Source organism: Alexandromys fortis, unplaced genomic scaffold, assembly GCF_014885135.2.
Source record: "Alexandromys fortis isolate MF-2015 unplaced genomic scaffold, M_Fortis_MF-2015_v1.1 scaffold_36, whole genome shotgun sequence".
Taxonomy (NCBI): Eukaryota; Metazoa; Chordata; class Mammalia; order Rodentia; family Cricetidae; genus Alexandromys; species Alexandromys fortis.
Genome location: NW_026067915.1, coordinates 3,882,082 through 3,903,833, shown reverse-complemented (window position 1 = coordinate 3,903,833; position 21,752 = coordinate 3,882,082). Strand labels below are relative to the sequence as shown.

The window sequence follows — 21,752 nt, the reverse complement described above, 5'->3', positions numbered from 1 at the left end:
CCGGTCATTCTAGCTTGTGGCAAGCTGACATTTAAGACGAACCATCATATCTACCCAGAGACAGAATCACTAAATTGTGTGGTGATTCTATTTTTAACTCTTTGAGGGATCACCATACTATGTTCTATGATGGCTGGACCAGCTCACAGTCCCATCAACAGCATAAGAGTTCTGGTTCTTCTGCATCTTTTACAAAGCACCTCTACGTATTTGCAGTAAGAGGGATTCCGTGCTCCACGAACCTGCGTTGTCGATGGAAGCCACTTTTCCCTAGAGCTCATTATGGTCCATCTTATGCCTTCTACCGAGCCTTTGGGAGGCAGAGACCTTGTTTGTCTCATTCCTAGCGGTGTATGACATTCAGTCACTCCATGGGAGGGCAGTGAGGATGACATTAAAGTTCATGGTCTGTGACCCAGGTATGTAGAGCAGACTCCACCTCATTTATCACCTTATTCTCCTTGGTAACAGTCAGCTTTCTCCCCCACTTATATGGCACGGGACATTGAGACTCTGCGATTCTTCACCTAACTGTGCACTGTCTGTCTGTCTGTCTGCCTGGAGGACAGGCACTCCCTTCTGCCTTTGTCCTTCACTGGATCGCTCATGGTTGATGGTAAGTGATGAAGATGATGAAGATGGGGGGATGACTCAACAAACTGCTTGCCTGGTGAGTATGAGGACCTTGGTTTGATCCCAAAAAACCTGTGTAAAAAGAAGCTGGGCAGGTTTTTGTGCACCTGTAATCCTGTCACCGAGGAAGCAGACCTTTGAGCCTATCTGGCCATCCAGGGTAGACTGCTTAATGAGTTCAAGGCTGGAGAGAGACCCTGTCTAAAAACTGAACAAAAAAACCAACCAAACAATTTTTCTCTCTCTCTCTCTCTCTCTCTCTCTCTCTCTCTCTCTCTCTCTCTCTCTCTCTCTCACATACACACACACACACACACCTAAATATGACTAAATAAATGAACCTTGCCACTTTTTGGCCTCAGAGGGTCAGAGGTCACTGCTGCTTGAACAGGGTCCAGCCCTGCAGACAATGTGGGGCAGGGCAGCAATCCAGGTTCACCAAAGTGACTCTGGGCAAGTCCGCTCAGAGATGGTTTCCACATCTTCCCAGATATCAACCCCCTGAAGCAGGATCATTCCTCCAATTAGTGTTCAGCAGATCCAGGGCGGCTTCTGTTTTTGCTGTCTCACCCTCGGACTGCTCTTCCTACAGGGCAGCTGCTGATCACACACACTCATCTCTGTAGGAAGTTCCATCAACCCTTGGGGCCAGATTCCTAAACTCTGAGCCAGCCCCTGGTGAGGGGGGGGGGGGCACGCCAGAAGAGCAGGGAGGGCTTCCTGGATAGACCTGCCTCCCGTCTTCCCAGAAAGGAGAATGTCCCACATTCTTGCCACTCTTTAAGGCTTCAAGTATTGTTATCCATCTGACTTTGCTTCCGTCTCTGGGAAAGCAGCGAGACTGGAATGCAGTCCTAGGCGTAAAGATGCAATGGGAATTAAAGCCACCCTACAGGACCTCCCCACCCCTCTCACTGCAACCCTGCCGCATCCTGGGTCCACTCTCAGAGCCCTGGAAAAGCAACACTCTGTCCTCCATTGCCCCCCCCCCATACCACTGGTGCAATGTCTTGGTGCACCTGGCAAGGGAGGGTGGATACCACTACACTCTTTAGGGTTTGGGGTTGTTAGCTCCATCTAAGCATAAGCATAGGATATGTTTGTCGTAGAACAATAGAGAATACAGAAAGCCACAAAGAACAAAGTGAAACCGTTGATAGCCGCCCTCCCCAAGAACCATTGCTGCCTAGTCTTTCTTAGAGCTGCCTTGCTTTGTGTTTTCTCTCAGAAACATCCATCCCTCTAACACAGTTGTCCATCCTACCTCGTTTTACTTAACATCGGAGAACAAGCTCCTCACAATGGTTGACTTATTTTTAAAACTTTAACATTGATTTGTAGTTCAATTCCCAACATCACACATACACACAAAAGATTTGCAAAGATTCCACAGACATCCTGTGGTTTAGTCATGGACTCTCCAGTGACTTGATTGGCCGTTCCCTCAGTCGGAGTTTCTAGGCGGATGAGCTGTATGCTAAGACACCGTGGGATGGACTAAGTTTCCATTAATTCTTTCTTTTAGAAATCAACTGAGTTTTGTTTTTTTTTAAGCCATGAGATAACCCCTTGTCCACACCAGATCTAACAGTACTGTACCCCTGGAGTGTGGGTCTCTGTTCACGATGAGAGAAGAAGGAACATACATCCAAAGAAGAACCATACTGAAGTTAGAGTTCCAGGACATCTGGCAAACCGGCTTAGGAAACAGCAACCTCTCTGCACCTCTGGTAGGAAGCCATGATGTAGCACACAGCTCTGGGCGAAACTACGGGAGATACATGAAGTACAGAGCAGCTGTGGAGGGGAAGAAAAATCTCCAGACAGCGTCCCCCAGAGAGCCCTAGCTCCAGCTCCAAACCTGTGTAAGTGACAGTCCCTACAGGCCACCTCCCAATTTCCTCCACGGTAAAATGTGAAGTCATGGTTTGCACTTCACAGCAAAGTTCTGGAAGGACCTAGTCTCGTCCACACATGCTCACTAAACTCATATACAGCAGGTGTGTTCCCATACAGGAAGCCTCAAATATATTGATAATTATAGTCACTGCTGTCCATTTTATATGGCTCACTATACACATGGTCCTAATAACATGGATATGCTTTTGTGTGTGATTATGTGAAGGAATTTTGTTATTGCTACTAAGAATGTGTTGGGATTAAGGGCAACTGATTTAAAGATAATCAAAGCCAGGCAGAGTGGCTCATGTACATAATAATTACACTTAGGGGGCAGAGGCAGGAGCATTATTGCAAGTTCAAGGTACACCTGATTTAATGAGTGAATCCTTCCCTGGTTTTGTTTCGCCTTATATCTTCAGGTCATAAGCTAACATTAAGGGAAGTCAGGGCAGGAAGTAAAGACAGGAATCATGGAGGAATACTCTTGCTTGTTTGTTCTCTGCCTTGTTCACAGGCTAGCTGTCTTATTCAACTCTGGGCCATGGGGCAAGATTCTGACCTCCCCCCCCCCCGCCAAAAAAAAGCAAAAGTGAAGCTAAATTAAACTGCCAATAAGACAATAACTACAAATAAGACAAACAGGTATGAATAATTCCACCCCACTCCCTATAAATTTTACATGCTTATGCATTAAATATCTACATAGGTTATGTCTTGTTAGTTTCAGCTATAAACTTGACAGAGCCTAGAGTCATCTGAAGGAGTCCTCCATTGAGGGATTACCCAAATCAGATTGGCCTGTGAGCATGTCTGAGAGGGATTGTCTTAACCGATGATTGACATGGGAGGGCCTCACCTAAGTAAGTGGTGCCATCCCAAAGCAGGTAGGCCTGGACTGTAGGTGAAAGCTAGCCTGTGCATGAGCCAGAAAGCAAAATAGCAAGCAATGTTGCTCCATGATCCCTGCCTATAGTTCCTGCTCTGACTTCCCTTAGAGATGGATTAGGACCTAAAGTATAAGATGAAATAAACCATTTTCCTCCCTAAGTTGCTTTTATCAGGAAAGCAAGATAGAACAGGCTAAATTGGGTCCTGATTTGCTAGGAGGTGACTGAATAAGAGTGAAGGGGCTTCTGCAGAGCAGAGACATGGAAGAGCAGGGGTCGAGTTTAGCTCAGCATGGACCAGATAAGGCTGGGATGCTAACATCTGCAGGGCTCACCAGTAAGCTGCTCTCTGGAAGCTTCCATGAGTCCCCAAAATTCATTTCTATCCAGGAACATAATCTGTGCCCTCCTCACTACATATAGTACCCCAAAGAGGGTAGAAATTTGATTTTGTAAACTATCCTAGCATGGGGGCCAGTGAGTCAACTTACTCATTTCAACTTCCCTATAACATTTCCAGGTTTAAAACTGAAAATCTGTGTCCTGGAGCAAACAGAAGCAGTGGGTCAGCCTGGGACCCAGGGCATTCATCTCAGAAACTCAGGAGCCTCTTGGAGAGGCAGACAGAATAGCAGTACCTAGCTAGAAAGGGTCTCACCCACAATCAGTCAACTACAGACTCCCCGCTCACCTCCCAACTGTTGCCTCAACCTACATTGTGAAGCAAAGAAAAACAGAAAATTTAAGAAAAAGAGGAGGTCCCAAGGCCCAAGTGAAGAATGACTTACAAAGCTGAGTGAGAAGGTGGTTGGTTAAAATTTGTCTAGGGATCGATTTGGCAACTTAAGACCCCAGGAAAACCTGCTATCCCTGCTGATAGATATTGGTAGCAGTCTACCAATATGTCCCTATCACCAAACCCAGGGTTCTAACAGATTCTGTAACTGGCTCCTCTTTTGAAGTGTCCCACAGAGCTCAGTTTAAGAGTTTTCTGACCTACATCCCACATCCCTATTCCCTTTAAATGGTCTAGAATCCTTATCTCGGCACCCAAGAAACTAACCAGATAAAATAGCTCTCACCTGACGTCTACCTGGGTCATGTTTCTCAAATGTGGTGGGTTTGGTGCTCTAGGCTAGCCCATATCCCAGGGAAATCAGGTGCAATAAATCCTTTAGATATAAGCAACTTTCCAGGCTCCTCTAGGACCCCAACACTCATTAAACCTCTAAGGAGGGAAGAGTCTGCCACATCCCTTGTAGTAGAAGGCAGTTAGCACCCAATACTGATTATACTGAGTGTCCCATGGACTCCTCACAAGCCCTCGGGCTCCCTCTCCTCATTTCACCCTTGGGTGTGGCTGAACCTCTTGGAAATTCTGCTGAGCTTCACTACCAAGAATACAAAGAGTCTGGGAAGGCCAGCTCAGGAAGGGGACTTCCCACACCCCCACAGTATCAGTCCATCCCTCACCCCCAGTTCTGCCTTGGTTTCACTCTTCATTCCTGAAGAGGTCTAATCAACTTCCAACAGTAAGGCGGACCAAAGGTCCTCAGAGCCAAGTGAGCAGGGATTGATGGAAGAATCCGGTTGTTTCCACCGGCTTCCTAACAGGTCTCCAAGCATAGCGCAGATCTAACCGGTTCCGCTCCTAGTCTCATCTCAATCGGCAACTGCCAGCATGAGATGAGAATCTGAGGCTGGGGAAGAAACCCTGAGACCACTGAGCCCAATCCTCATGGTCCCAGACAAAAGAATCTAGAAGTCAGAATCCTTCCATGGCCACAGGAAGAAGTGGGCTGGGAGGAAGATGTTGGTGGGAATTTCTGTTTTGCCAGTTATTCAGCATGCAGCCATGCATGGTACCCCTTTTCCTCAGCTGTGAGAAGGAGGTGTTGACACCTCTCTTCAGGGATGTCATTAGGATCCTAAAGGAACTTTTATTTATTGTGTGGGTATGTGTCTGTGTACACGTGTGCAAGAGCACATACATGTAGATGTGGAGGCCAGAGGTTGTGTCTTTTCAGTCTCTCTCCACCTTAGATTTTAGACAGGGACTCTCACTGACCCTGGAACTTAGGGATTCAGCTGGGTTGACTGGCCAGTGAGCCTCAGAAATCCTCCTGTCTCTGCCCTCTCCGCAGTGAAATTATAAGTCTGTGCCACTGCTCCAAGATTTTTACATGGGTTTTGGGGATATGCTTGCATGGCAGACTGAGCCATCTCCCACTCCAAGAGGAAAGAATTTAGAAGCACAGATCTTAAAGTCCAATGGGGAAAGACATCAACCAGCTGAGGTCAGAAGGCAAAATGGAGACAGAAGTGCACAAGATCTCATCCCCCATTACCAACAGCGAGCTTGAAATCTGCCCTAAAATCATCCTCAAAGACGAAGGGCAAAGGAAACTCTGTAAGTTATCAAGTTTGGTAACTACACCACCACAGGATGACAGCAAGCCCTTCCCACCTCAAACCTCACCCTACAGCCACAACGACCAGGCAGTGGCTGGCCTGGCGAGAGAGAGGCAGACACACACACCACAGTGACACTGAACGAAGAGCCAGTAGAGCCCACATGAGGACAACAGCCGATTGGCTTTGGACAGAGACCGTTTAGGAGAGGAGAGACGTGGTACAAGGACAGCAAGAGGTAAGGAAAACAAGACCTTTACTCAATCCTCGCTCTACAGAGAGCTCAACTCAAAATGGATTATATTTAAATGCAAAACAATTAAAAGTAAGAAACAAAACAAAAAAGCTTTTTAAAGACTTTTACGAGAAGATATGGGGTGGGGGGTGGGGTGTAATGCCCAGAAATGATGATTCAATGAAGGGTTCTTGTATATAGCACACAAAGAAGCATCCAGAACACTGTAAGCCAAACATGGCAACACACACTTGTTGCCTAAGCAACTTGGAGATGGAACAAGAGGATGGGGAGTTCCAGGCCAGCCCTGGCTACACAGTGAGTTGAGGGCAGCCTGGTTTACACAAGACTAACAGACACAAGCAAAGGCTGGGGTTGTCTACAGCCGTGAGCAAGAAATCCTGGCTCAAATAATGTGGAAGATGAGGGCCGATGCCCACAATTGAGCAGGCGTATATGCATAAACATACAGAGAGATTGATAACTGGATTCACCAAAATTAAGGATTTTCTCTATAAGATAATTTCAAATGATTTTTAGAAAGCAAACCTATAGATTCAAAGACAAAATTTGAAAACCAAATACCCGACAAACAGTTCGTAGCTGGCATACACGAAGTAGTCTTAAAACTACATAACACTAAAGGAAAATGACAACATGTACGGCCAACAAACACATGAAGAGCGGTTCAGTCTTGATGCCACCAGTGATGAGGAAAACACAAATTAGGACACAGTGAGAAGCCCCTGCACATCTATTAGAATTTTTACAAAAGCGAGTGACAAGCTCAAAGGCGGTCAAGCAGCCAAAACAAGTGTAAGGCGATATGACCATTCCAGGTAATAGCTGGAAAGCTGGGAAGTTCCTTTTTTTTTTTTTTAAGTATCCCTGCACAACACCCACACCACCCAGCAACACACCGTGGCATTAGCCCTAGAGAAATTATGAGCTATGACCACACAAAAGCCTGTGCCCAATCACTCTTGCAGATTTATCTGAACTAGTCCCAAATGGGAAATAAGCCAGAAGCCCGTCAGTAAGTGAACAGTGTGCCAGCAATGCATAGTACGTCCACAGCTGGCTATAGAAAAGAACCAACTCTTGAGACCTGCAGCTCTTTAGATGGAATGGAACTCAAGTACATTATCCTGAGCACGAGCAGTTGGGTTTTCAAAGGTCACCTGTTACATGATCCCATTCACGTAAGATCCTTGAAATCGTGCATTCCTAGAGACGGGGACTGGGTTGAGGCTAGGGGTTAGGGGCAAGAGGTGAGAGGATGAGACGGCCAACAAGCTGGCAAGGCAAGTTGTGTGTAGCGGGTGGTGAAACACTCCTGTATCCTCGGGTGGGCGGCGTCTGCGCAAACCTGCGCGTGATAACAGTACCGGACTGTGTTGTATGTGCACGAGATAGCAATGTCAATTTCCTGCCTTTGATAGCCCTGGGAATTACCATTGTTGTGCAGCATGGAACCCTGAGAGAAAGTGGGTGAAGGAGACACGGGACCTCTAAGGTCAGCTTTGCTAGGAACCCGTCATCGTTTTAAACCGAATACAGTTTTCTAAAAGACTCTCAAACAAACCAGGTCGTGTCTGGTTCTAGTAACACAGGTGACTTTCTCATGGGGCCACGGTGAGAGAGCCCCGGTCCCCTAGTGACGGCCCCTGCGTAGGTCCTGTGGGCACGAACAAGGGAAAACTCACAACACCGTTTCTTTTCAGCATTCCTTGAGAAAACGAGGGTAGAATCTCTGGATAGACTAAGAATAACAGAGAACAATCTCCTAGGGTCTCACTGAGGGTCTGAGTCTTCCGTGTTCCTCTCCATCCCTGCCCTGGGGACTGGGCACACAACAGACATGTACAGCCAGTGTCTCTACAGATAGGCTGTCTGGATGTGGTTAAAACCATGGTGTGGAATAAAGCAAGCAAGGGAGGGAAGAGGGGGAATGGGATATGGGGGTCAGAGGCCTCTGACCGTCCCCTATAAACACCGTAACTGATGACACCGTGAGACAAGAGAAGGTGAGGAGAAGCCTGCCCCTCATCCCAACAGCCCAGGCTGGCTCCCCTAGCATGGAAAAAGGATAGCCATGTCACAAAGTCAGGAAAGATTAACTGCAGAAATGTGACTTGTTCTCATTTGTTCTGGGTTGGGAAGAGAAAAGCTATGGAGGGCTTTGAGTATCATCCCAGAGAGGATCCCCAGTGTCCTATTACCCAGGAAGCCACCAATCCTCATCCTTCCTTCTCCCTACCCTTGCCTTCTAAACTTGCCAAGATGGCGTTCTGAGAAGGGAACACTTCTTTGACTGCTAGAGAAACGCGCCCCCTGGAGGGAAGTGGGTGCATCTTCCCGTCTTCTTTTGCTGTTCCTTGGGAGTCTTTTCCTGGGGATGGACTAGATTACTGGCATGCTGTCCTAGATTCTGAAAACCAAGAAGCGATGCTCAAGATGCCTCCCCACCATTTGGGGGGTCCAAGGCCTCAGAAGTTACAGACTCAGACAAGAACAAGATAGTTTCCCCCAGACTAGTGCTCCCAGTCTGCTCAAAGCAAGCCATAAGGTTGGCCCTTTAATCCTCTCTTCCCACTGTTCTGCCACTGGGTGCCCCTCCATCCCCTAAGAGGTGTTGCTTTTCCTCAAGTTTGGCAGCTGTCACAGCAGATGGCTCCCCCTATAAGATAACCTTGACTTAGCTCCAAAGGGGTGTTTCACTTTGGAGAGCTCTGTCTGCACGGGAGTTGTCCTACCCCAAGATCTCTGAGGGAGCCTGCTTTTAACTTGGAGTCCTGGGGTTGTACTAAGGCAGTTGACAGCCTTGTCTGAGTGGCTCCCAGTTTCCTAAGAATCTTGCAAACAAGATCTTGGGAGATGCCTCCTGCAGCAGGAGCTGTGAAAATTCACCCAGAAGGGCTGGGAAGGTAGCTCAGTGGGAGAATGCTTTCTTGTAAGTGGCTCTGGATTCAGCCCACAGCACCACAAAACAAACAACAGAAACAGAACACTTCCCAAGGGATAAGACCACAGCCCAACCTATACGCCTCTTGCCTTCTAAGAGGAAGGAACCCATCTCCGTACTTAGCACCTATGTAAGAATGTCATTGCCCAAGGTCAGGGTGCTGTGGATCCTAATACTAGGTAGAAACCAGAGGTGCCCTGGGGATCCAGCCAACCAAACCTAAGCAGTGAGCTTCAGGATAGTTAAGACCCTTTCTCAAGGGAGATAGGTGGTCCTGAGGGTGATACTGTAGTTTGTTCTCTGACCTCTATATATCTGTGCACATGTGTCCACTTTTGTATACATGCACGCACACACACACACACACACACACACACACAATACAAACATTCCCCTAAGAGTTGCAAGTCTCTTTCACTGAGCATTATCAAGGGTTAAGAGGTAGGAGCTGATCGGTATTGAGGGTGTCTGTCTGGACCTCCTCCTGGCTGTCTCCCAGACCTGGAGAAAGTACTGTTAGCTGATGTCTGTGTTGTTGCCACTTTCAGATCTGGAGTGGGAGGCGTGATGCTGATGAGGGGCTGGATAGAACAATTTTCTGCTCTACGGCTTCTCCTGCCTCGTTTCTCTCCCTGCCAGCCTTCCTGGTTCTGTGAGGCCCTGATTTCCTCATCAATGAGACTGATAATACTATCCACCTGACAGAATTGTAAAACAGATGGAATGTGGGCACACAATTCTCAAAGTCTGTCCACTCATAGAATCAATTACTGTTAGCTATTAATAGTTGATATTATTATGGGTATTATGATTAATATTAACTGTAGTTGTTAACTAATAACTGTGCATTATGAAATAAGTGAGATTTTGGACACAGATCTCATGTAGCACAGGCTGCCTTAGACTCACTATGTAGTCAATGAGGACCTTGAGTTTCTAATCCCCCTGCCTTTATCTCCTGAGTGCTGGAATTACAGGGCCACCATGCCCCGTTTTTTCTTATTTTTATTATGTGTTTTGTTTTTACTTAACTTTTAAACAGTATTAAAGATTTATTTTATGTTATATTTTTGTACAATATCTTTTGATAATGTTTCCTCTCCACCCCTTTCAGTTCCTCCCCACCTTCCTACCCACCCAACTTTATATTCTTTCTGCCTCTCTATCTTTAAAACACACACACAAACTTGAAAATGAAAATCAAAACAAACAAAAAGCAATAAACCAAAACAAATGCCCAAACTAAACAAAAACCCACAAAAAAATAAACAAACAAAAAAATCATGGAGTCCACTTTGTCTTGGCCAGCTACTCCCGGACACGGGGTCTGCCCAGAAGTGTGGCTGGTGTTCCCAGTGATGCTCCATTGAAGAACACTGGTTCTCCCTTTGCTGGCACGTATCAATTGTAAATAGCATCTTGGCTAGAGGTGGGGCCCACTCTCCCTTCTCAGCTCTGGGACCCCATCTGGCTTGAACCTGCACAGGGTCCACAATATGGTGCTGAGGCTGGAACCCAAGGCTTCATGTATACTGGGCTAGCATTGAAACAAGAACTCCTAGATAACACTGGAATGCACAGTCTTGTTCATGGACTTTGTCTATAAACTTATCTCACTTACCCCCACGTAATTCTTACTGAGATGCGAGGGTGGGAACTGTTCATGGCACCCACATTTTCCAGAAGGGACCTCAGAGGCCCCAAGAAAGGTGAGCCCTGTTTCCTGCATGACCCAGGAAGTGAGTGGCTGGGATGGGCCATGGATCTTGTCCTCAGACTTCACCCCCACTCCTGAACCATGTGGAGCGTGGGGTTGACAACAACATGCCTCTTGGATCATCCAGCCCAGTGACAAAGATTCTAGCAAAACCAACCTCTGAGCCGGATGTCCCTTGTCACCTTCCCTCACGTCTTTTGTGTCACCTTTTCCCTACTGGGAAGGTATAGGACAGTCATCCAACCTGTCATTAAGAGGAAGAAATCTCCCTTCAAATAGCGAAGCCTCAGGCATAGCTTCCTCAAGAAGGAAAAGCTCAGCTGGTGGGATTCTCCATTCCAGGTGTGCCCGGGGTCTCCTGGAGTAACTGGGTTCAGTTTATAGGGATGCCAAGACAGGCTCTCTCCCAACTCCCTGCCATCCATGGCTCATTATCCGTCAAGGAAGGAGATGTTTTAACAGAATCAAGAAAAACTCTCAACTGATAGATAAGAACACTTAACTCCCTTGGGAGGCCAACTGGCCTGGGTCCAGGGCTCTGACTTGAATCTCGGGCATGTGAAACATTTTTTTTAATCTTCTTTTTATATTTTTTTTCAAAGAAAAAGCTGCCAGCCAATTATTTTAGGAATTAGGGGGAACTGCAGGATTACTCTCAAACTCTCCCACTCCTCCTTGCCAGCCTCACTGTCAGGAAGCCTAGCACAGCCACCTCTTCTACCCTTCTCGGGGAAACTCAGAGTCCTCCCTCACCAGTCCCGCTACAGTCTCATTCCTTAGAGACCACCCACCCCAGGCGCATGCCTTCTCCTCTTAATTCCTCAGTTAAAAATATGAAAAAAATCCCCACAATTCCCCAAGTCCCTCCAAACTGGCAGAACCAAAATAATACATGTTGTTCCCATCCAGGTCAGGCTCAAGGGGAGATCTGAGGATTGTTTACAGTTATCTCCCACTTTCCATGTTAGTAATATTCCAAGAGGGAAATCTACGCAACTTTTTAAAACTGTGGTGGAGAACAGAATCAAGGCAGGGCTCACTGCAAGGAACCCCCGCTCTACCGGTAACACCCTGTGGTAAAGAGGTGGCATCCACTCCGACCTCATAGACTGCACACAGTGCCCCAATCCTTCCATGTAAGGTACGGGCACCCCATACTTGGGGAGCGCTCATTGCATCTAAGGTAGGATTGTGGGAAATAATCTCTCAGCACCATACTCTTCCCCGATCCCAAGGTACCTAGATGTAGGTTCTGGGACTTCTTATTTTCCACAGGGTCGTTTTAGCGCTCCCAGGAGGTGCTTTTTTCAGGAGCCTCTCCCCCCCCACACACACATACTATGAATGAAGGAAGATTCAACCATTCTAGGTCCTTCTAGACCTGTAAGAAAGTGGACCTCACTTCTGACCATTATCAAAGAAGGCATTCTCATCCTAACAGTTTCCAACGCCCCGTTTTGGTTTTTCCTTCCCTAATTTCCCATAACTCTCAGGCCACAGGCACCTCCTGTGACCTTTCTTAATAAACCTGGAGCCCCTGCTGTTTGCTTGAGGCCATTTCCAAACCAGAAGCGTTTGGGGATTTCTCAAAACTGCTGGGGGCTTTGTAGCCAGGTAGCAAGCTAGTCCGGGAGAACTGCAAGTAGGGAAGCCTAGCCAAAAAGTGCAGACTTCTGTCGTCCACCCAGGACAACGTGAGTGCGCGCTGACTTGCGGCATCTCAGCATGCCTACAGCCTGTTATTGCCCACGGGGGTCCTCTGGATCCACTCATTAAGGAAGAACGTGCCCACAGCTGAGACCCCAAAGACTTCCCTGGAGGTGTTCTCTCTCCGTGGAAGAACAACAGTATAGCTCCCTCTGTGTGAAGGCAAGTCTATTCTTCTGGTTCTTATCCCCAGCAGAGCCTGTGAGCTTACATGCGCGATGCACACCCGATCACGCACACGGGGCGGGGGGGGGGGGCGGGGGGAGAGACAGAGAGAGAAAAAGCGAACGCCCTGCAGTCGCCCCTTCACACTCCCTGGCATGCCCCAAGGATGTGGCACCGGGCACAGAGAAGAGGGCCGGTGCACTCAGAGCTCAGGGACTGGACACATTGATGCCCTAGGTTGGTTCCCTTCCTCCCCTCCCCCGAACTCTACTCACCTTAATGTTGCTGAAGACCGAGCGGGAGCAGCGTCTGGCTGGGACAGAGGAGGTGCCGCTGCCCTGGCGAGCTCCGAGTTTGGGCAGGAGCCCCATCGCGACGGAGGCAAAGTCCCCTGGCCCGGCCCAGGCGGTGGCGACAGGCTGGGGACAGGTTCTGCGGGACTTGGGACCTTCGAGCTGCGGCGGTAGTAGCCAGGCGATGGGGAGCGCGACGCGGTGACTGAGCAAGAGAGTGAACTCTCAGAAGTTTTTATAAGTGGCGGCGATGATGAAACGCACTCTCTCCTCCCTCTCTTCCTCGGGTGTCAGAGGTGCTGCAAGCCCCCGCCCAGCTGCTGCCGTTTCCCCGGGCAGGTGTCTTGGCCCTGACGTCGCGGCTGCGGAAGCCCAGAGTCTCTAGGACTCGACCTGGTGAGCCCTAACTACCCAGGAGGTCCCGCAGGCAAGGAGGTGGCACGCGGGGAGATGGCGGGCCCCCGAGGAAGGGGTCACCGCAGATGGAAGAGACAGGAGGCTTGCAGGCCAGTGGAGAGACCTGGGGACTTGGTGGGATAGAGGAACTAAGGAAGGGGTGGAGAGTTGAAAGGGACCCGAGGGGCGCGGGTCTCCACTTGGAGGAAGGGAGCGAAGAGCCTCCCTGGCTTTTGGGATTGTCCAGAGCCGGGCTCTGCGTGTTTGCACTCGCTCCGCAAACCTGGGCCCTCGGTTCCGGTGACGGCTCTGAGACTCGCCGCCCAAGCTCTGTTTGTGCTGAGGACTGATTTATATTTAAACTACTCTTTGCGCTGCAGAGGAGGGTGGGAAGGCGTAACAAGGTGGAGAGGTGGGGGCCGCCCCAGGGCTGGGCTCGAACTCACTGGAACCGAGCCAAGGTAAACTGCAGGCGCTGTCGAGTGTCAGCGGGTCTGGCCTGAAGTGCTGGGGGTTGGGACAAAGGGAAGCGCTGGTCCGAATGAATTGCCCCCGCACTGACCTCCTCTGTAGGCTGAGTGAACAAGGTTTTTCCCCCTCCTGGACTGGAATCTTAGAGAAAGAAGGTGATCCTTTTCTGGGAAAAACCAAAAAAGATCCAACAAAAGCACTTGAGGCAGTTCGGCAGAGGAGGCATCTTTCCAGCCCCCTATTCCATTGTTCCCTGCAGAGCCACCTCTTCCAGCTGTTGCCCAGCCCAGCCCAGGAAAAGATGCCCCTCAATACGGGGGACACAGGCTGGGTGAAGGATGGTGCATGCCACCTCATTTCTACCCAAGGCCAAATGCTTTTCCAATTCCTGTCTGGCCTGGCGCTCTGGGAACTTCTCCCTATGTACCTACAGGCCAAGGACACAGCAATACGCAGAGGCCGTTGGACAGTGGACAGCTTCTAGTTGTTTTGTTCCCCCGCAGAAAGAGGTACACACAGGCCCGGCTTTCCAGGCCCACAGCAAGCTTGATTACCATTCTGTCCCTGGTGAGGTGGAACACGCAGACAGCTGCTGGGAGACGGAGGTGACACTCGGTGTACACTGAGCGCAGGTAGCCACACCGATGGTGGGTTGTGTCTGGTGCTCTGGAGATTTCATGGACCTCCCCGATTCTTAGATCTAAATGAAAGGTGTTTCGACCGTCTGGACTTTACGGGCAAGGATGCTAGTGGGATCAAATAGAAAGGGACCAAAGGCCACACAGCTAGGACATAATAGAACCGGAACTCAACTTTGCCTGATGCCAAAGCCCAGCCATGAAGCATTTTTGTGTGGGAGTGGAGGGGGTGCAGAGGCCAAAGGACAGTCATAGGTGTTGTTCCTCAGATAATATCCGTCTTGTTTTTGAAAAGGGGACTCAGTGGCCTGGAGTTGCGGGAAGGGGCTGGGCAGAAAGCCCCAGGGGTTCACCTATCTCTGCCTCCCAAGCCCTGAGATTATAAATTTTCTTTGACTGCCTGGGATTGAATTTGGGTCCTCCTACTTGCAAGGCAGGCGTTTTATTGAGAGCTACCTCTCTAGACCCAAGCACTTATACAGTTATCTCTCTAGTACAGCAATCTCCCTTCACGCAGGGGCCTCTTGGTGGTTAGAAAGTCTTCCTCAGCCTGTGGCCTTCCCCAGGCTCGTCTACCAGACTCGCCAGGAGAATCCACCTCTCCTGTGTTTATGTTGTCCTGCTCCTTTAACTTTGCCCTCGGCCTGGTATCAGGGCCAGTGTGTCAGCTCCGAAGGAAATGCGTGTTCAGAAACGTTATCAGTAGGGTTTGACTAAACGCCCTGGAGATCCAACCACAGTGCCTTCAGCGAGACTTATTGTCTGTGTACGAGCTGATGAAGTGGCCACTCCACGGTATGGTTAGGGGGAAGGATTTTGTTGTAGATATGAGAAGAGAGAGAACAGCCAGCGGCAGGGTGAGGTGGGGTGGGGGAGCAAAAAAGAGGGAGCATAGCCAAAGCAGCAGGGTTATAAGGGGAATGGGTAGCTGACTTTTGTTTACCCGCCAGGATTTGGGGAAACGGAGTTTCCTTTGGACCTGTTGCATGAGTTTTGCTGGTAGGTAGTCAGAGGGTCACGACTGGACTCCCTCAAGGTTCCTTAGCTTGTGACTTCCATGACTAAGGCTAGCTCATGGTCACTAGTTCCTCTAGCTCCTCCTCCAGCCTTCTCTCTTTATTTCAGAAAAGAAGTGGAAGATGGAAAACAGGAAGGAGCCCGGCTCACAGCAGAGAAGCAAACTTCACACACACATACAGAGAGAGAGAGAGAGAGAGAGAGAGAGAGAGAGAGAGAGAGAGAGAGAGAGAGAGAGGAGACTGACTTTGCCTTAAATCTTATTGGCTGGACAACAAAGTAACCCCCTGCAAAGGAACACACACAAAAAAAATGAGCTTCACACACAAGTCATCCCTGGGGTAAAATTGAGCTTCTGGTGGGGAAAAGCAGAGAAAGGATGTCCTATCACCAACATTCAAGGTCTCCACGTCCATGTCCTTAAACCAGCAACACCAGTATCTGCCTGCTGGACTTCCCAACCCTTGACTTCAGGAAGTGTTTTCCGTCTCTGTGGAGAGAGTGGAGAAGCGTGTTACAGAGTGACTGTGCATAAAAGCTGTGCACGGGCAGGAGAGGGGCCCCAGTTCACACAGGACAGCAGGAGCGCCTGTCTGAAGAGGTAACTGTCTCTGCTCTGCAAAACCCTAAGAATAAGGAGGATTAGGAGGAACAGACAGAGGGAAGGAGGCTACATCTGCTTCCTGGTGTTGTTCTGGCTGGAGTCCAAAGCAAAGGACAGCAGGAATAGGTGAGGCTGAGGACCAGGCTGGAAAACCGAGTGGCGTGCTAAGAATCTTTAGTATCCAGGGATAAATATTGAAGGCTTCTGTGTAGCAGGGGCTCTGAACGGATTTGCATTTCCCATGGGCCTCCATGGCAGCCAGATGAGAGAGGAAAAGGGGCAAAGTATGCAAAAGATTCCAGGAATAGGGATGCAGGCTTGGCTTGCTCAAGGGGCGGGGAGAAAAAACTCAGGAAATACTACAAGGGGACAGCACTTGTGTGCCAGTGGTGGGTAGACCAGTGGTGAGTCCCAGGATTCAACTTGTGCACACAGCATTTGCCATGCTCATCCCTGATAGAGGGGACCCAGAAGGACCAGCAGCCAGGGAGGAAGTTAGCAGTGTCCTATGGATTCATGTTGAGTTTACCCAGTCTGAGCTACATGCAAATAAAGATAGGCAGCTGAACTCTAAGTATTTATTCTTATACCCACAGATAACTGTAGTTCTCTTGTCTCATCAAAGAAACCCATCTCTGTAACAGATAGACACCATTGCGGCAAATTGCAACTGGTCAAAATGTGGAGAACACGTGATCATGCCTTGTTCAGTCCCGCTGAATAAACCTGCAACACAATTCTTGCCCTGAAGGCTCAGGGAACATTCAAGAACACTGGATGGAGAGATTGATCCTAAGAGTTGGAGGACCAGGAAATCTACGGTGAAGCTGTCTCCTAGAAATGAAAGGGAAGCTTCACCCTTGACACCCAACAATATGGCTGCCTAAACAAGACCTAACAAGAACACCAGGAAACACGCTAACACAGATGGAGGAAATCTCACAGGGCCCCACCCACAGGCAAAGAACTATAGGCAACTAAGGAATGAGGAGAGTGGGAGACATGGCCAGTCCTGAAAGCATGTACACCCAAGTGACACCAAATAGACTGAGCAGGTTGGATTTACGTATTTAGGCGCGCGCGTGTGTGTGTGTGTGTGTGTGTGTGTGTGTGTAATAACAATTAAAGAAAAAGAGGCCATAAATTTGAGAGGGAGCCGAGGATGATGTGGGAGGAGTTAAAGGGTAGGGAGAAATGATATAATTATATTTTAGTTTTTTTAAATTAAAATAAAGATTTATTTATTAATTATGTATACAGTATTCTCTGTATTCTGTCTACATGTATGTCTGCAAGCCAGAAGAGAGCACCAGATCTTATTACACATGGTTGTGAGCCACCATGTGGTTGCTGGGAATTGAACTCAGGACCTTTGGAAGTGCTCTTAACCACTGAGCCATTTCTTCAGCTCCCAAGAATGTTTTTTTTTGTTGTTGTTTTTTGTCTTTAAGGTGGGCAGCTGGGAGGTGGCTACGCAGACTCAGTGCCCAGGATAGACTCTGAAGTCAAGAGATGGGTGAGTGGAGGCAATGCTAGCCCTCCAGAAAGGATGAAGTCTCCTGGTAAGCATGCGTGGAGGGGGGTGTCTGGAAAATACTGCAGAAACAAGGGATGGAAAGAGGGGAAGGAGGGATGCGAGGGGAGTGGAGAGATCAGAGACCGTCTTCAAAGAGGAAGACTGGAGCCTGCTGGTGCTGTGGACAAGGTATGACCTGGGGGATAGTAATGAGCTGGTCAAGTCTTGCACTGAGGGTTTCCAGTGGGGAATATGGGTCAAAGTACGAGTTCTATGGGCCAGGAGGCCCCAGAAGGAGAGAGTGTAAACACACAGTGTTCCTGACCTTTTTTTTTTTTATCACAGGTCACAGTTGGCACAATATGAGTGATGACTAAGGGCACAAGTCTTCCCGTCAGACAAACACCCGGACTTCATACCAGCCTCGTTATTCCAATAGCTCTCTTAACCTTTACGATCTCCGTGGGGCTGTTGTAAAGTGTGCACGAGGTGACAGACAACTCGGACTATTGCTGTGGAGCCTGGTGGCGCGGATGCTAGGTCTCTTCCTCTCTCTCCAACTCAGCTGCGGGCTCCTTGAGAGCACAGGTTTGTGCCAATTCTCTTTGTACATCCCACTTGGCCAGAATGCCTAATTACTTGAAAAGTGTTTGCTGAGGGACTGGAAGGTGGCTCAGTTGGTGAAGTGTTTGCTGTGCAAGCACGAGGACGTGCGTTCAATCCCCAGGATCCAGGTAAGAAAGCTGGACACACATGCTGTATCCATCTACGAAATCCTTAAAGGATTAACTAAAATAGTATAGTTTAAAAAGGCTTCTCACAGCAGCATGCACCTGGAATCACAACATTGGAAGGCAAAGACAAGAGAATCCTGGGGCTCGCTGGCCAGACAGTCTAGCCAAATTGGTAAGCTTTGGGTTCCATGAAAGAGCCTGTCTCAAAACAGAAGGTAGGGTACAACTGAGGAAAAAACTTGGAGTCAACCTCTGGCTGCCACATGAACAGGGGCACACACACACTGTAATGAACTGAAGCGACACCAAAAGATTCCAGCAAATCCGAAGTAACTTCCTAATTCCTAAAGTCCCTGGCCATTGCTCTTACTCACAGTGAGTCTCTGGAGACATGGGCTGTTCCCGTTGGTGGCTACTGGCCATGGCCTTGAGGGTAGGTCTGTCAGTCCATGGGCTACACAGCTCACCGCTGCAGTAGTTGATGGACTTTCCTTGGGTACTTATACCTGAGTGTGATCATGAATTAACTCTGGCTGATTGGCTCCCTGGTGGCTTACTCCAACAAGGACAGGGTTCAAGGGTTCTCTGATAAGTGCCTCTCCCTAGTTGGGGAAACTCTCCTAAGCCAAGGACTCAAGCTGTCTGTCATCCGTGGGCACCTGCTGTCTTTGCAGGGTACCCTAATGACTATTTTATATTTTGTTGTATATGTTTTATTATTATAACCATTTCTCATTTATTCTTTTAGAGTTTCATCTACACACACACACACACACACACACATTTTGGCCATATCTCCTCACCCCCATTATCATCTCATTCCCTTCTCCCTCTCACTAAACCCCTTTTGTTCCCAGCAAGTCCCCTCCTACTTTTAAACCTTTCTTTCTGGTATTGCCATTCAGTTTGGGGCTTTTGGTGACCCACTGTATTTAATTAGGGTTGCCCGCATGAGCCTGGGTGGGGAATTATTTACTTGAGCAAGAACAACTTACCAGTGGCTAGACCACTGAGGAACATGACTCTCTGCCCCAGCAACCATTAACTGCCTACGGCTCCTCAGGGAGGGGTGGGGCCTTCTGAGCCTCTCCCTTGTCCATGATGGGATGATTTCACGGTACTCCTTCCCAGCCTTGGCCTCTCCTATCTTTCCCTCCCCTTTTCTGTAATGTCCTTAGAGCCTGGGAGAGGGTGATACAGATGTCCTGTTTAGCACTCAGGAGTCACTTATTCTCAGTGCTTTGACCATTTAGTCTCTATATTACGCATCACCCACTGCAAACAGAAGCTTCTCTAACAAAGGCTGAGGATAGCACTGATTTATGGTAGAAGCAAATATTTAGAAGGGGCTTTGATACTATGCCCATCTAGCAGAATAACAGTTGCCGGCACCTCTCTAGGGCCTATGACCTCCCTAGCCATGGGCTTTTGACCAGGTTTATAGTACCTGGTTTGAATTCCTCCTCTGGAGCAGGCCTAAAAGCCAACAAGAAAGTGGTTGGTTGTTTTTATTCTTTGCTCTTTTGGGGGCCCACCACCCAGCTCCCAAATAAATGCATGGCGATTTGTTCTTTCTTATGAATGCCCAGCCGTAGCTTGGCTTATTTCTAGCCAGCCATTCTTAAATTATCCCATCTACCTTTTGCCTTTTTCTATTTCATCATATCTTTTCTTCTTATTCCACGTCTGGCTGTTGGCTGGGTGGCTGACCCCTAGCATCCTCCTCTCTTCCTTCTTTCGCTCCTCCTCTTCTCATTCTTTCCTTCTATTCTTTTTCTCTGCCTGGCAGCCCTGCCTATGCCTCTCTCCTGCCTAGCTACTGACTGTTCAACTCTTTACTAGATCACTCAGGTGTTTTCAGCGGGCAAAGTAACAAAACTTTTCAGAGTTAAACAAATGCAACATAAAAGAATGCAACACTTCTTTGCATCATTAAACAAATATTCCACCGCATAAAAGAATGTGACTCATCTTTAACCAGTATTCCACAACAGTCCAGTTACCCTCCACATAGCCATGCGGCTACTGGTTGGTGGTGTAACTCTCGGGGTTCACAGCTAGGTAAGACTATTAAACAGCTTTCCTTCCCTAGCTGCTTGAACGGCACTTAGTACCTTTTAGCACTCTGAGGACTAACTGGATTTGATTTCTTTATGTCCCGCAACAAAAGCAGATGGTATATTCTGCAATATGATCTTATCATCTAGTTTTAGTGGACAATTGAGATCAATGGCAATAGTCTGTATGGTTTTGGGAACCCTTGGGTCTTCCCTCACTGACAACTCATGAGGAGATCTCTTTATATTTTTTATTTAACACATTTCGAAGTCAGTGCTCAAAACAACAGCAATTCGTTAAATCCTCTAAACAACCCAATGAAAGATGATGCTTTTTGTTAGTTCTGATTTACATTTGAAGAAACTGAGGCTAGAGGACTAGAGAGATGGTTCAGTGATTAAGGGTGAGTACAGCTTTTACAGCAGAGGGATGTAGTTCAGTTCCCAGCACCCATGTCAGATGGCCTGCAACTGCCTGTAACTACAGCTCCAGGGAATCTGCCACCCTTTTCTGGCTTCCATGGGCAACTGCACTCACAGGTACATACTCTGACACAGACACCCATGCATACACATAATGAACAATAAATTTTTCTTAAAAAAAGGGGGGGGCAGAGGCAGGTGGTGGTGGCACATACCTTTAATCCCAGCACTTGGGAGACAGAGACAGGTAGATCTTTGCGAATCCGAGGCCAGACTGATCTACAAGAGTGAGTTCCAGGACAGCCAGGGCTGTTACATAGAGAAACCCTATCTCAAAAAACAAACAACAAAGAAAGAAAGAAAGAAAGAAAGAAAGAAAGAAAGAAAGAAAGAAAGAAAGAAAGAAAGAAGGAAGGAAGGAAGGAAGGAAGGAAGGAAGGAAGGAAGGAAGGAAGGAAGGAAGGAAAAAAAAGAAAAAAGAAAGGGGAAGGAAAGAAAAGAACCTAAGGCACAGAGAAATACAATAACTTGGTCAGTCACAGAGCTGGTAAGTAGCAGAGCCGTAGAAACCGCAGTCTAAGCACCCGGGGGCTCTTGCACGCAGTCTGCAAGCCACAGCTACAGGCAAGTGACATCCAGAGCCCATGGTGCAATGCCTCATCCATGTCTGCCCTTCCCTTCTGAAAACTGCAAACCCTGCAGCCACCACAACCAGCCTGGTGAGTTCCTCCTAAGCAAAGACCCAAGCCAAGCTGTGGCCACCGGTGGGCTCTGTCGGGCCAGTTACAAGGATGCTGTTTCTCTCTTTACTGTTCCACACTTCCGGCCTTCCGGCGTGGGTTTTCTCTGGGCCTTCTTCATGCCATTGTTTCTCCCAGCCAATCTCTCCCTCTCAACACTCAGACACAAACCACTACCGCCCCCCCCCGCCCCCTCCCCACCCCCCGCCCCAGCCACGAAAATGCAACGTGACAATTGGA

General features: G+C 48.4%; 1 protein-coding gene and 1 long non-coding RNA gene across 2 annotated transcripts in view; one reads left to right on the top strand and one right to left on the bottom strand.

The window, feature by feature from the left end:
* Slco2a1 (solute carrier organic anion transporter family member 2A1) overlaps positions 1-14,265 on the bottom strand; it is a 75,635-nt gene extending 61,370 nt beyond the window's left edge. Inside the window, exon 1 of the mRNA XM_050139592.1 lies at positions 12,899-14,265. Coding sequence (XP_049995549.1) covers positions 12,899-12,994 — 96 coding nt within the window. The 5' untranslated portion in view covers positions 12,995-14,265. The remainder of the gene's footprint in view (positions 1-12,898) is intronic.
* On the top strand, positions 13,168-21,218 carry LOC126500013 (uncharacterized). Its single transcript, XR_007591220.1, has 5 exons — positions 13,168-13,312; positions 15,547-16,039; positions 16,639-17,097; positions 17,494-17,604; positions 17,904-21,218. It is a non-coding gene; the product is annotated as an uncharacterized lncRNA (long non-coding RNA).
* The last annotated feature ends 534 nt before the right edge of the window (positions 21,219-21,752 follow it).